Source organism: Coturnix japonica, chromosome 3 (genome assembly GCF_054131305.1).
Source record: "Coturnix japonica strain WE chromosome 3, WE-NBRP24, whole genome shotgun sequence".
In the NCBI taxonomy this organism is placed as follows: Eukaryota; Metazoa; Chordata; class Aves; order Galliformes; family Phasianidae; genus Coturnix; species Coturnix japonica.
Window position 1 is genome coordinate 83,509,529 of NC_140665.1, and position 15,646 is coordinate 83,525,174.

Genomic DNA, 15,646 nt, shown 5'->3' on the forward strand with positions numbered 1-15,646 from the left:
TGCCTACCTAGCTGATGTTCTCACTGCAAAACAGCTGGGTCACCAGCCCAGGCTGACTTGAAACAAGCATTCAGGCCTCTTCCTCTTGGTCAGTACTTTCAGTTTGAAAATAGCAGTTATCTGGCTTTTTGTGGGAATACTTACCCACTATGTGGGCAGAAGGGAGGTAACTCAATTGAAAGGATGACAGGTATGTCTCTGATATCAGACAGCTGAATAAAAAGAGAAAGCATTGGTATGCATGCCCCAGCACAAACAAGCAAGCTGAAGCCGTACAGAGCAAAGGAAGGATTACAATCTCTCCTGCTGCATTAAGTGATGTTCTGTATATCAGCCACGTGAGCACACAAAGCATCTTAACAAAGCTTTAAAATACTCTGTGATTAAGATGTACACATCACACAATATGCAGTGACTGTGTTGTTCTGAGGATGACTAAGAACTGTAAACAGGCTTTTAATTAGATTGTAAAGTAGCTGAAAAGAATAAACCCTTCAAATAAAAAGCAGCAATATCAATTAGAAATTAAATACTGTTGCTGTTGCTTTCTGAATGTACAGTGATAACTGAATCATAGAATCACAGATTCCTTAGAGCTGGAAGGGACCTCTGACGGCCACCTAGTCCAACTCCCCTACAATGAACACCAAAGCTGGATCAGGTTGCCCAGGGTCTTCTCTAGCCTCACCTTCAAAGTCTCCAAGGATGGGGCATCAACCACATCTCTGAGCAATCTGTTCCAGTGCCTCACCTCCCTCACTGTGAAGATTTTTTCCTTAAATCTAACCTGAGCGTGAAGCCATTTCCCCTTGTTCTATCACCACAGACCCTGCTACAGAGTTGAGTGAGATCTCACCAGCACAGAGTAGAGGGGCAATGACTGAAGATTGTGTAAAATAAGAACTTCCCAGTCTACAAACAAAAGCCATTTTGGGAGCAGGGAAAAGGTAAAAGGAGGTTCTCTGCATCTGGGACACCAGCTTGCAGGTGCCAGAAATGGACTTCATTGGATCGTGGACACAGGTCAGACTGTCAGCCCTTAGCAGCAACAGGTCATCTCACATTATCATGCTACTCTTGTTTGGATGCTCCTGAGGAATTTGCAATTATTTTTACATAAACTACTGCATATTTGCCATAATGTAGCAACTGCAGTAAGAGGGGACTTTAGAATGCAGATCTTGATTTCATCACGTTTGTAACCAACACTGTACTATCAACAGTCATAAGCTCTGTTTAACCAAATGGTTATTAAACTAACAGCCATTTCCACAGCACAGAACCAACTGCACATATAAAACTGAAATATTATTGTTAACGGATACCAGAGTAAAGAACCATTTTAAGGTTTCGAGGACTCAGCATCATGCTGAGTCAAATACGTCTTAACGAGATTTGCCCACACACAGATTGCTTTAGTAGCTGCCACAGCAAACCTATCGCTCCTGAGTTCACAAAGTAACTGATCACAGCAGCACAGAGACAGGAGTCAGAAACAGAGCCAGCATAATCCATCTACAGAGACCATCAAAATCCACTTAATACTTTTCCACTGCTTTGAAACTCAGTGCTTGGACTCAAGAGAAAACTTGAAGGTTAGTGAGAGCTTCCACAGAGGATCACTACTGACTTGCTGCCAGCCAGAGAACAACAGGCAGTACAGATCTGCTCTACAGCCATTACATCTATTGCATGACTAAGTTCTTGGTAGCATGTTTAATGAGAACAAAAAGAGTAGCAGCAGAGAAGCCTGCCAGGCTTTTATCACAGAGAGACAGCAAACATGTACACAAACACAAAAGGCTCATCCCCCACACAGGCATGAGGGTTAGCCTTCATCGCAGGCAGGGGCACACAGCAGCACCGGGCAATGCAGCTCTCACACCTGGGGGGGTCCTGGCCACTGACTGGGGAAAGGGGCCACGGATGCCCAGCAGCCACTATCTGGTGCAAAAGCTCGCAGAGGTTTGCTGTGGCTGAAGGAGGAGGGGATGCTGCAAGAAATCTCTGGGATCAGTAGCATGGGCAGCAGCCTGCTACACTGCCAAGGGATTTCAGACAGTGGCACGTGCTTCTGGAGAGAAGGAAACTTAAGCACAGCGCCGGCTGAGCTGCACAGAAAGAGCTGCAGGAATTCAAGCACATCTTCCCTCCTTTGGATTGCATTACTTTTCTCACAGGGTCTTTGGAGACTGAGAGTGGGTCCCACGCGCTGTAGGAAAACACAGAGCACACACAAGCATTTCTTATTCTGCCTAGAGCAGAATCACTCTTCTGCACCACGTAGACAAAGACTTGTTCTAAAGCTCAATGCAAAGTACAGGAGCCCTGAACAAACTATGTGCACTTGCTTCAGCAAGCCAGAGTCCCTGCAAAACTCTGGTGATGTGAGAATCCTGGGCAGGATTTACCTAAATCTGGGGCTTTGGAAGGATGTTTCCTCTCAAAGAGTGGTCAGGCACTGGAATGGGCTGCCCAAGGAGGTGATGGAGTCACTGACCCTGGAGGTGTTCAGGGAATGTTTGGATGTTGTGTTGAGGGCCATGGTTTAGCGAGAGCTATTGGTGATGGCTGGATGGTTAGACTGGGTGATCATGTGGGTCTCTTCCAACCTCGGTGATTCTATTCTATGATTCTAAGGCCATCTTACTCATTGTAACCAGAGCTCATTCATGTATGCTCCCCACAGTGAAAGGAAAGAGCACGGGAACATCACGTTTATGTCTGCAAAAGTTTTTTACATTTACTTTGAAATAATCTTGCAATTTGATACCCAGTCATTAACCAAAAACTGCTTAAAAGATCAACAACGTAGCTCAACCTTACATATATGACTGTGTCAGATACTAAAAAGCACCGGGGAATTTAAGAAAGCCACACTTGAAGAGTTTCCCTGCTCACCTCTTCTGGGGGCCTGTGGACTAGATCTACACTGAAAGCACATAACTCTGCACTGCACAGGCAGCTGGAGCCAGTGCCAGAGAGCCAGGAGAGATCCTACCAGAGGGCAGCGACCCACCTCCAAATACAGCACATCACCACGGCATGAAATGCAGAGAAAATGCTTCCACCACGGCCTGGTGGTGTCCTGGAGTTCAGCTGTATGACTGACACATCAGCTCAGGGAACTTCAAAGATCAAACACAGTCCAAAGGAGAACGAGGAAGGACGACGTGTTACCATTTTATTAAGAGGGAGATAGAAGGACTTTGTTTATTCAGAAGACTTTCATCCTCCTCTGATGAGGGGTTAAAATATAAAGGGCTACTACTGTATGCAGATCGCTAAATGAATTTATATTTGCATTTTTAAGCTCTTGAGGAAACAGAACGGCCAGAACTGAAAGCAATTAGCGCAGTGAACCAGACAGCTAAAATAACAAAAAAACACAGAACAATGATCTCTTATTTCCCGAGTTCAGATGTCACCATCACACTTTCCTATTCATGCAGCACAGTGCATTTTGAAAAGCAGGGCTGTTTTTCTGCGTCTGAAAGGAATACAAAGAGTTCCTATTTTTTTTTATTCTTTTTTTTTTTCCAAGTAGTTTAGTAATTAGAACAAAAAGTGAGGAAATGCGAACCACTGAACGGGAGAAATCTTTGGCAGGTTGCAGATTGAACATATTGGAAACTGGGTTCAAAACACAAAAGCTAAGAAACAAAAAAATATTGCAAAATAGCCAAAATCTCGTGTGAGAATTTCCCCCTGCAGCATCACATATGGTGCGTGTTTTGCCTTTTAACTCAGAGAGCCAAATGAGTTGCGAGACAACCAAAACATGACTAAACACTGGAAAGTAACATCAGTCATCTTCTGCAGTGGTTTCCATGTATCACCTCACGGTGTTTTGGTGTTAAACTGAAGAGTCAAATGATGTGTTAACTGTGAGTGTCCTCTGGGAAGGCAGTACCAGTCACCTTGTGCAATGAATCACGGAGAGGAATCAGCAACGCAATAAAACGCATAATTAACACTGAACTTTGGATGTAGGAAAGCAATTGCTTCCCGCAACCTGCATACGTCCAACACATCACTTTAGAAAACACTTCCTTGTGCAGTAACTCCTAATGACACGCATGCATCTACCCGGCCATAAACGTTCACACCATCTGTTCTTGTTACAGTTGAGCTCTCAAGCCAACTTTCAAGTCAGGCTGACAATAGTTCACATGGCTCTGATCCATCAGCCCTTTTGCGGCTAGTAATTCGTTTGCAGAAAGAACTACTCAGCCAACACAGTGTTTCCTTTTTACTGAGGTCTGTCACAGACAGCACTAATCTCAGCCAAGCTCAGTAGCCAAAAATACCGCACCGACGAATGCTCGTGTACTTCTAAATCATTTTAACTAATGCCATTTTTCTGTTTCTCAGATGATTTCTTTCCAGTTTCCTTCTCTTACAAGGCTTGCAAATGTGCATGACATTATATGGTTCACAGAGTTGTTGGTTTTTTTCTTCGAAAACTGCCTAGAGACTCATTACGCTCCATCAGTTATATTGCCAGATTGCATTAAAAGCACCAAACAAATAAAGGGTAGATGCAAAATGCAGATAGTTACAAGAAGGTGAGGTGACCACTGAATGTTCTTCTGTGACAAAGAGTCAATGTGATATCAGCGCAAGGAAAACAAGGCTTCCTTTTGCACTGTTTGTTCTCCTAACATTCAGTTACACCCCTCTCTTATTTACAAGGTTGCACAGCCGTGCCCCCTCCCAGCCCACCCGTCACACACCTCAGAGCATTCTGTGCACATCCGAGGAATACAAGGAAGCAAAAATAGCTGACAGTTGCTCTAATTTGTTAACACTGATTCACTGTTTCTAGACCACTGGGTCATAAGGCTGCTTAAAGGTGACCCAGCAGGCCCTGACCTTCTCTGAGAATTGCTGAGCTCACCAGGATACAAGAAAACAGCCAAAATCCAACCCAGTTTCACTCCACCGTGGCTTAGGACAATATAAGCAGCATCAGCAACTTAACAGCAGAATGACAAACCCATATGGTTTCCAACAACATATTTTAAAGTACAGTTTCTCCCAGCGTCCTTTCCAGAATTTCTCTCCATAAGCAACAAAACATTCTTTTACTAGAAGCAAAAGGAGAAACACCAGCACTCTGACTCTTGCTAATGACAGGCAAAGAGGGGAGCAGAAAGAAGTGGATTTCTAACCCAGAAGTACCTTTTTTTGGGACAGACAGGAGTTATCTCAATCTCTTTTTAAATTCTAAGCATTTTGGAGAGCTCAGGGAAAGAAATCAACGTAGTGAGAGATAAAAAATAGGGTTTAAAGCATTCTATAAACTGGAAAATAAAGCAGGCTCTCAGGAAGGCAGAACTAAAGTCAAGCATTATTTTACTGGCGTATTTCTACCACCGCCCCCCTCTGCTCATTCCTTCCTTTCCATTTAGAACTTCAGGTAAATCCAGGCACACATAGAAAAGCATTCTGCAAGACACAGATAGCAGCTTCAGAGACAGAAAAATGCTACTAGCCCAGCTTTGTAGATCATGGGATACGACAGTATAAAATCAAACAAATTAACCTTGCAGCTTACCATTACGAGACAAATCGAGTTCCACCAGCTGCATGAAATTTGCTATTTCTGGAGGGAGCCGCTGGATTTCATTATCGCTAAGTCCAAGTTTCCGTAACTTCACAAGTTGGAAGAAAGGCTGAAAGAAAGAGAAACTCAATGTCAGAAGACATTTGTAAAACTCACATGAATACAATAAGTGATGAGCAACAACAGAATGTGAAAGTTACATTGGAAGCTGCTCACCTCATTTGAGCTGCAGTTGTTGCTTCAAATCTGTTATGCAGACCTCTTCCAGAACTGCATCAGAATGAACGCTTTACTTTTTGCATGCAGACACTAACTGCAAAGCCAGCAAGTAAAGATCACAGCAGCTACGCACTAGAGTGCCTGCTTCAAAATCATTAATGGGGTGAGGTTATCCATCAGGGTAATTAAAAGCATCCTAATTACACACCAGGGCTCATTAGGAAGTTAATGCACAGAGGCACTTCTAAGGGATGATCCAGAAAACCCACACAGAGGGGCTGCCAAGGTCTTTGTAGCAGGCAACTGCAGGAACCAACTAGGTTACAGAGCTGCTCTCCCCCAGGAACACTTCCTTTCCAGGCTCATAAATCCCACGTTCCTGTCTGGAGAGTGACCCCATTTCAGAAGGGCTAATGAAAGTTGTGTGTGATGCACATGACTTCGAGCCTCTCAGGCTCAAAGAGGAACCAAACTACCATCTGGCTTTATGATCAGGTTCTCCAGCCTCTCACGCAGGCATACATACTGCCATGTTTCTGCAATCTACATCCAAGGGTGACAGCAGATGCTGCAATAATTGCTCACCAACTACAGGCACAACAGGGATGGATAGTGCATGCAAAGCAGGCAGAACACTAACTGTGCCCCCGAGCTACATTCTGGCAGCCCTCAGGACAAAAGAGACATCAAATGACACCAGCCAAGTATGCAAAGGGCAACTTCACTGCGCAGATTCATAGGCACTGCAAGTCACAGCAGCCCTGCACAATACTTATCAGGTGCAGAAGCAGCTGCTAATTGAAAGGAAAACGGTCTTTAAAAAGCTGCTAAGACGCAGGCACCACTAGTGAGGGCCAAGAGCTCTTATCACAGCTTCCCTCTCTTCCAGACAGGCATTTGACAAAGTGATTGTAAGTGGCTGGGACATGGGCAGAATCACAGAATGACCCGGGTTGGAAGGGACCTCAAGGATCATGTAGTTCCAACCCCCCTGCCTGGCAGGGCCACCAAACATACACCTTTACTAGATCAGGTTGCCCAGGGCCCCATCCAACCTGGTCTTGAACACCTCCAAGGACGGGGCATCCACAACCTCCCTGGGCAGCCTGTTCCAGGGCCTCACCACTCTCCTAGTGAAGAACTTCCCCCTAACATCCAACCTAAATCTTCCCCCTTTCAACTTAAAACCATTAACCCTTGTCCTGCTATTGTCACAGCCCTTTCAAAGAGTTTACTCCTCTCCTGGGTGTAAGTTCCCTTCAGGTATTGAAGAATGCAATACTGTTAACTAGGTGGAGTCTTGATGGACCCCTCAGATGTTGAGCTTTGTGCCCATGGGCTGCACAAGCACTTTCTTTACCACTTCTCTGAAAGAGTGCTCAGGCAGTGGAATGGGCTGCCCAGGGAGGTGGTAGAGTCAGCAGCCCTGGAGGTGTTCAAGAAATGCTGGGATGTTGTGTTGAGGGACATGGCTTAGTGAGAACTATTGGTGATGGATGGATGGTTGGACTGGATGATCTTGTAGGTCTTTTCCAACTTTGGTGACTCTGTGATTCAGCACAGCAGTCAGAAACAGCCCATTTGATTACCTGGGATCCATTCTTGGAAACAAGCACCTCAGTTCTGTGAGGGTTTTGTTGTTGTTGTTTTGGTGGGGGCTTTTTTGCGTGGTTGGTTGGGGTTTTTGGAGGTGTTTTTTGTTTCTCTGTTTTAGGTGCTGGAGTACATATACTGCATATCACTCAATTCATAATTACATTTTCCTATCATTAACATCCTCTAAACCAAGGGCATTCTTTTTATGTTAAACATTTGTTAATGTGACAAAACCAACAGTCAGACAGAAGCCTGGAGAAGCACTTAAAGACACATTTGTTAAAACACAGTAGGATTACATTCCACAGCAGAGATCCCAATCTGTCCTAGCACTGTCCAAAAAATACTTGGCAACACCTACTGAAAAGGTGTCTCGCTGCAGAGTTTTTTTCTCAGCCAGTTTGAAGCTGCTGAGCCACGCAACAAACATTGACGTCCTGATAAAAATCTTCTCACAAGCAACAGCTGTCCATGCAAGAGATCCTCCACAATCACGAATGAGCAAAAACAGAAAGAATGCAACTAAAAGAGAGAAGATTAATAGACAAAATGATCATTAAAAAGGTATTAAGAGGTGGGTATCCACTGCAAGGTTTAGGAGACTTCACCTCACCCAGTGTCAGAATCACAGAATCACAGAATTATCAAGGTTGGAAAAGACCTAGAAGATCAAATAGTCCAACCATTACCAATACTTCCCAGCTACATCATATTCCTCAACACCACATCCAAATGTTTCTTGAACACTCCCATGGTCGGTGACTCCACCACCTCCCTGGGCAGTGCATTCCAATGCCTGACTATTCTTTCTAAGAAGTAATACTTCCTAATGTCCAGCCTGAATCTGCCCTGGAGCAGCTTAAAACCGTTCCCTCTAGTTCTATCACTGATTACACGAGAGAAGAGGCCAACCCCCAGCTCACTACAACCTCCTTTCAGGAAGTTATAGAGAGCTATAAGGTCTCCCCTGAGCCTCCTCTTCTCCAGGCTGGATGTTCAAAGCACAACTGTGCAACAAACAAATTACATGACACCTCAAGGCACTCTTGTTTCTGTAACAGACTACTTAAAATAAATGCAAACCGGGAGCTCTGTTTCTAGTTTGCATAACAACTTCTAATGCATGACACCGTTTCCTTGATAAAATCATAAAGTGCAGTTATGTGAATGGCGTTTCTTTGAACTTCTTGCTTTGTTTTTTTTTCCCCTTTAAACTACAGAACGTAACGACCCGTACATGCTCAGTACATCCTACTCCCTTTCAGTAACTGCTCATCCTATTCAAGGCACAACATGAGCGCTCTTGAGCACTGCTGCAAAGTCAAACAACTCATTCCTGCTGTATTTGTTGTACCTGTCAAAAAGTCCACAGGGAAGAAAGGGAATCAGCAGCAGGTGGAATAGTAGCAACTGTAAACATACATAGCAATACTTGTTACAGCTTCAGTATATGCCAGTCAGAATTGTTTCCAATATAGTACAACAAATAAAGTTCAGTTTCTATTTGAAAAGCTGTAACAAGAACTGAAAGGCATTGCAGCTCCTGCATAAGGCAACCCAAGGCACAGCAGAACATCCCCACAGCATGCTGTAATAGCAGGGTTTGATTGCAGACCTGACGTCTCTATGGGTATCTTGGCAACACTTTTAATACTGCTCAGTTAAGCCAGCCTAATTAACAGGGCTTCAATGAGACAAATAATTCCATGAGCATCAGCACTAACAGAGCCTACAACTTTCTATTTAGTGGCAATTTCCAGCCTTAAATTGAAGCTTTTCTTACTATCAAAGAATGTACAAAGGTTTCTCTTATACATCTTGAATGGAGCCCTTTTCTCACTGGAAAACGAATCAAGCCTCATCCACCCAGCCATATATTTAAAAATAAATACTAAATAAAACCACGCCAACACTTCACTCTGGCAAAATTGGGTTCATGTCAGCCAATGGAAGAAGAAAGAATGAAAGAAAAAGCAGATTGAAGAGATGAGCAAGTAACTCAAAGAAAGAGCAGCTCATGAGAGCCAGGAGGGTTTGTTTGTGGCACTCTTGATTCTACAAATGGAAGTTAACAGAATTAAGCCAAACCGACTGGCTTGATAAAACTCAAGATTTACCCTCAGGAAAGTGGCCAAAACGATGCCCATTCCTTGAATGAGCCACTCGTGCAACAAAAACATGAATGCCCCAAAACACTGCCTGAATTCTTCAGCACCTTTCCTGACTCAAAATAAAATACAATAAAATAAATAGATGGAAACAGCTGTCAACTGAAATCAAAAACACAGGAGGGCAGGAACATCTTCTTGGAGCTACAGCTGTGTAAGGGGAGCTGCAGCATTTCAGTACTAGAGCAATCCAGTACTAGAGACACGGCAAAGCAAAACTCCATTTGGCACAGGTAGCACAAATAAACAATAGCAGTCCCAAGCACAATGTTTCTACATAAAGGTCATTAGTAGAAGCAAAGACAACAAACATTAGAGACTCATGTAATGTACTGACCATTTTTCAGCAGAAATGAGAATGAGAACAGGAATGCTGCAAATTATCTCCGGGGTTGTGGGGTTGTATTTACATAGGAGCAAGATTTATTTACTCACATATTCTGTTGTCACTTGAGCTATTGCTGACATGCTTAAACATTTGTAAGTGCTGCTTTTATGTCACGTTTGCCTTTGACACCACACTGCCTCTGCCTGTGAGAATTCATCAGTGGTACCACAGTACCTTGCCAGGTCCTATTCTTAACTATCACCCATGTTTACTGTACTCCAATCCTCTGATGGATCAGCCCCCCGCTCCTAGTTTTGTCTCATTTGCAAACGTGCTGATGGAGCACTCTGTCCCATCGCTCAGGTTATTAATGAAGATGTTAAGAATAACTGACCTCAGCATCAATGTCTGGTTAGACCACCAGGGAATGACCTCCACCTGGACTTTATAGCACAGATGACTGTTCCTTGAGCCTGGCGACTCAGCCCTTTTTCAGTCCACCTCACTGTTCACTTATCCAACTCAGACTTTCTCAGCTTGTCCACGAGGATACAGGAGACAATGCTGAAAGCTTGGCTGAAGTCAAGACAAGCAGCATCCACTGCTCACCCCCACCAAGCCATTCATCTCACTGTAGAAAGCTATCAAGTTAATTAAGCACAATTTCCCCTCCATAACTCCATGCCCTCTTCTTGTCCTTTGCCTGTCTGGAGCTGATTTCCAGAAGGACTTTCACCATTACCTCCATAGTAGAGGCTGATCAGCCTGTAGTTTCAGGCTCCTATCTTCAAGAAGGAAGATCAGATACATCAGCTCACCCAGCACTTGTAAGTCCATCCTGCCAGGTCCCATGCACTCGTCTATGTTCACATTATTTAACTGTTCCCTAACCCGATTGTCCTACACTAAAAGCAACTCTTCCTTTTTCCAGATTTTTCCCATTGATCGCAAGGACTCAGGATTGTTGAAGACCAGTCTTTCCAGGAGACCAAGATGAACAAGGATCTCAGTGCCTCCTCTTTTTCCGTGTCCTCTGTCACCATTTCAGCATTCTCTTTACCACACTCAAAAGCAAGTTTTCCCTAGTCTTTCTTTGGCTGCTTATAAACTTGCTGATTATCATTTTGTCCTTATCAGCCCTCCCTAGATTCAATTCCAAACGGGCTTTGACCTTATTAACCACATACAGTGTTTCTGGGGCACTCTTGAGTCAACCAACAACACTCCATCCTCTTCTACTCTACCTTTTGTCCAACTGTTTCAGCAGCTCTTGTTCTTCTACACAGATTTCCTGTCACCTCTGCTTGTTTTCCTGCCCATCGGAATGGCCTTCCTGAGCTTACAGGAGGTGACCACTGAAAATCAACTCTCTCTCCCATATCCCTCTCCTCTTCAGGACAGTCTCCCATAGACTGTTCCAAGCAGATTTCGGAGCGTGCCAAAATCTGCTCTCCTGTGCAAGACCACAAGACCACGGTTGTGATCCTGTTATTCACTTTGTTCCCTTCTCTCAGGTTCCTAAACTCCACCATCTCACAGTCACCACAACCAAGGACACTATGGTTGCTACAGCCATGGCTGCCCCACCTAAAAATCTCAATCAGTCCCTTCTTGCTGATAAGCAGTAAGCCCAGTAAAGCACCTCTGCCCATTGACTCCTTAATAGCCTGTGATAGCGAGTTGTCATCAGTACACCCCAGAAACCTCCTGGATTGCTCCCCCCCCATTAGGCTGTCCATTCAGTTCACGCCAGGCTTCAGGTCTGCTGTGAGCACCTGGGTCTGCACATGAGGCTGCTGCTTCTAGTTATCTGAAGAAGGTCCCATTTATTTCTTCCTGATAGGGCAGACTAGAGCAGACAGTAATGTTAGTATGCACATCAATCCCAAGCTGCTCATAACCGGCCCATCATTCAACCCAACATCTACATATTCCCTCAGCTCTCTAATGTAAAGTTGAACTTCCTCTCCATGCCTTCCCACTTAAAAAGCCAATATTCATCCACTACAGCGCTCCATCCACAGTACCAACAAGACCTATCAATTTCGAAAAGCAAATAAAAGTTATTAGATTTACATTTTAAGAAGGGACAGTTACAACCTATACATGCCAACTTAAGAAGTTTAGAATATCAATTCCTTCCATGCTACCAGCAGTCAACCAATCCGCATCGTGAAAGAAATTGTGGTAGAACAGTGAAATTTAGTCTAAGAGGTATTTGCTAAAAACAAGGAGTGGTATGAGAAGAACAGAGTGCCCTTTTTCTTCAGGAGCTTTCACAAGATTCTGGTATGATAACACATTTCAACACCCCCTGTAATAAAGAGATGCACAGACACTGCCCAAGCTGAACGCTAAGCGGCAGCTTATGTTTCTCTAACACAGCAAGTGGAGCATGGGAGGTGGCCGCTGTCTAAACAGGTCCCTTGTGGAAGTGGTCTCACACCAGCCAAAGACCAGCACAGAGAAGCACTGGCACAGAACAGGGAGAATTAAAAGTTAGAGATGACAGATAGAGTTCTGGGTAAGCTGAAAGAAGTGAAATGACCGAGTTACATCAGATTAGGTCTACAAATCCTACATATAATCCCCACAAGAAGAAAGTTCAGCAGACCTTTAAGCTAAACTGAGTGCATACATAACATTTTGCTTCTTGTTTTTTCCTCCATTGGAGTCTTCACACAAGCAACTGCTCAAAACCTCATGGGAAAGTGTCTTTTTCCTTTGATTAAAACAACACAGCAGTAGTTGAGACAAAACAGCAGTAAAACAAGAGAGAGGAATTACTTCCACTGCTCATCGGTGAAAAGAACACTACTGACTTCAGATAAAAGCTACAATAAAATACTGCCTTCACAGGCTCTTCAGAAAGTTCCATTTTCTAGGAAATAGGAGAAAACCAATGCTCAGATCCAATTTTCAATGGCAAATTCTACAGACGGAGAAATTAAGTTGACAGGACGTACCAGCCCTTAAATTCCAATGCACAGGAACAGGAGACAGCACTTAATGGACCACGGGCTGATCTACAGGATTGAAAGCATCCCATTTTTACCTGATGCTTTTCATTGGGTTCACTATTGAAATGCGTCGTGTAGAATGTGTTATTTTCTTCTATCAAAGCAATCTGGCACAAAGCTTACTCTTCAGTGAAGTATGGCTCTTGACACGTAGCAAACGATACGCTACACATTACAGCTTAGCCTTCAAGTCTTCACTCACGAGGAAAATAAAAATGGTTTGGGTTTAAGAAGAAAAACACAGGCTACACTTTTAAGTCGCTCTGTGCTCACTGGTGCCCACACAATATGTTTTTCCCAGTCAAATCAGATACACCAAATATTCAGTGGAAGGCTCTTGGATGGTACACAGCACACCCAACGCAGGAGGAATTCGTTAACAAGGGCCATACTCTTCGACTGGCCCTAGACAAAGGCCTTATTTTGAAGCCTGAAGGGTGCAGCTCTTTAATTTCTCTTGTAAAGCACAAGCAGTGAGAAGCATGTTGACAGCTAGAAATTGCTGTTCTGTGGGAAAACATCCACAACTGCCAAGAAAGGATATAGAGACCTCAGTATTGAGGGAAACCACCAGAAGCTTAACAGCACAGCCGGCTCCTCCTGCACATCCCACCAGGCTGGCTCATCCTGCAGGAAGGGCAAGAGGAGACATGGAACCTGCAAGGCAGCAGAGGAAGGGTAGGGAGCAAAGGGAGAGAGAGCAGAGCACTAAGGAAAAAGCCATCTTCAAGGGCAGTCAAGAATCAGGCACTGAAGGGATGTGAGAGAGGGGAAGCAAGGAGCAGAAAAAGCGTTTAGAGTGAAGGAAGTCAGCAAGATCCTGGGACATCCAAGGACATGGCAGGAAGGGAAAATATGCGTGGGCAGGGCAAGGAGCCTGAGATACCAGTGGTAGCAGCTAAGAAAGGTCACTGTCAACACAAACACGGGCAAGTTTTCTAGCACACTGCTGAGTAATGAGGCAGAATGGTTAGGGAGGCCTGGGAAAGGAAGAGGAGCTCTGAAATGGGAAAGCAAAAGGATCCTGGTGTAAGAGGATAATTATTTATTTTTTTTATTGAGTTACTATAAAATTAATCTGTGTTCCTGGGAGGATGGTGGGTAAATATTTAAAAAATAAAAGTAGGGAAAAAGGGGGGGTTCTCATTTTGGTTCACGTGTGCCTCCATACAGAAAAGGAGAAAACACAGTGGGGAGCAGAAATAATGGGGAGCAAAGACACTGAGAACTGTAGAACTGATCGGAAGGGATGTCAAAGACCTCCCAGTTCCAACTCCTTCCTGTGCCCAGCGCTGACTGCTACATCCAGCACCAGCTCAGGCTGCCCAGGGCCCCATCCAGCCCGGCCTTGAACACCTCCATGGTCGGGGCACCCACAGCCTCCTGGCAGCCTGCACCTCACCTCCCTCTCCACGTCAAACTTCCCCAACACCTGATCTCAATCTCCCCGCCTTTAGTTTAAAGCCATTCCCCCTATCACTACCTGCCCGTGTATGAAGTCGATCTCCCTCCTGCCTGAAGTACTTAAAGTACTGAAAGGCCACAACGAGTTCTTCCCGGACCCTCCTCTCCTCCAGTCCGCACAATCCCATCTCCCTCCCTTCACAGGAGCCGCGCTCCGTCCATCCGATCATCCCATCGCGTTCCTCCTTCGGACCCGCTCCACCAGCTCCAGGTTGTTCTCGCTCTGACGGCCCCGTGCCCTATCGCAGTTCTCCATGTGTCCCCACACGGCCGCCCCTCAGCTCCCCATCGCAGCGGCCACCTGCCGTGCCGCTCACCTGCGCCCTCCTCCCTCCGCCACGCTCGGGGCGACGCGGCGGCTCTGGAACCGGTTTCGCCCCGCCCGCCCCTTCCCCTCCCCTCCCCGCGCTCACCTTGGGCAGCTCGCGGAGCTGGTTGGCGTCCAGCAGCAGCTCCTCCAGGCTGCGGCTGTAGCGGTAAATCTCCTCGGGCACGGCGGCCAGCGAGCAGTGCCGCTTGTCGATGGACTCCACGTGACGGTTGCACCGCCACAGGGGGATGCAGTGGAACATCGCCGCGGAGCGCGCCGCCCCGCCGGGGGGACGGGCCGCTGGGGGCCGCGGGGCGGGCGACGCCGCTCACCGCCGCCCCCTCCCCGCCGGCCGCTCGACGCCGCGGGACCCGGCGAGACGGCGGCAACGCGCATCCAGCGCGTCCCGGAGGAGGGAAGCGGCCCCGGGCGAGCGCGTCGCCGGCCCCGGGAGGCGGGAGAACGGCGGGAGGGAGCCGGAGCGCGGCGAGAGCAGCCCCCTATTGTCCCTCGTTGGGCCGCTGCCGGCCCCGCAGGGGCATCGCGGGGCGCCGGGCGCTGCGCTGCTGGCGGACGCCGCGCATTCCCGCGCCTGACCCGGAACACGGCGGCCGCTCCCCCTCCCTCTCTCCTTCCCTCCCCTCCTCCCCCGTCCCGGCTGACATCAGCGGGGCCGGGCCCCGCCGCCCCGCCCCGGCTCCGGCTGCAACTTTCCGCGGTCCCGCCGCCCTGAGCGCTGCCCTCAGCCCGGGGCGGAGGAGCTGCGCTGCCCTCAGCCCGTCCTGCCCGACCCCATTGCCTGCGTTCGGCCCTGCCCGAGGTGCTCGGCAACCTCAACGGGTCGCGTCAGCGTCGTTCAACTATTCGAGCTCAGAGTGAGGGAGGAAAAGTGGTGTAGTGAATGTACAAAGTGATGTACTGAAACGATGGGAGCCCCATCTAGCCTAACTCTGAATGTCTCCACGGACAAAG

The 15,646-nt window shown here is 46.5% G+C and overlaps 1 protein-coding gene across 7 annotated transcripts in view; it reads right to left on the reverse strand.

Moving 5' to 3' along the window:
- The window catches only part of LRRC1 (leucine rich repeat containing 1), a 79,764-nt gene extending 64,445 nt beyond the window's left edge, over positions 1 to 15,319 (reverse strand). For 5 of the 7 annotated variants that reach the window (XM_085543850.1, XM_085543854.1, XM_085543852.1 and 2 more), the window contains exons 1-2: positions 14,778 to 15,319; positions 5,561 to 5,678 (exon numbers count right to left, since the gene is read on the reverse strand). In XM_085543850.1, the coding sequence (XP_085399976.1) occupies positions 5,561 to 5,678; positions 14,778 to 14,936 (277 nt within the window). In that variant the 5' untranslated portion in view covers positions 14,937 to 15,319. The remainder of the gene's footprint in view (positions 1 to 5,560; positions 5,679 to 14,777) is intronic. The other 2 variants (XM_015859257.3, XM_015859258.3) reach the window with 2 other exon arrangements.
- Between the last annotated feature and the right edge of the window lie 327 nt (positions 15,320 to 15,646).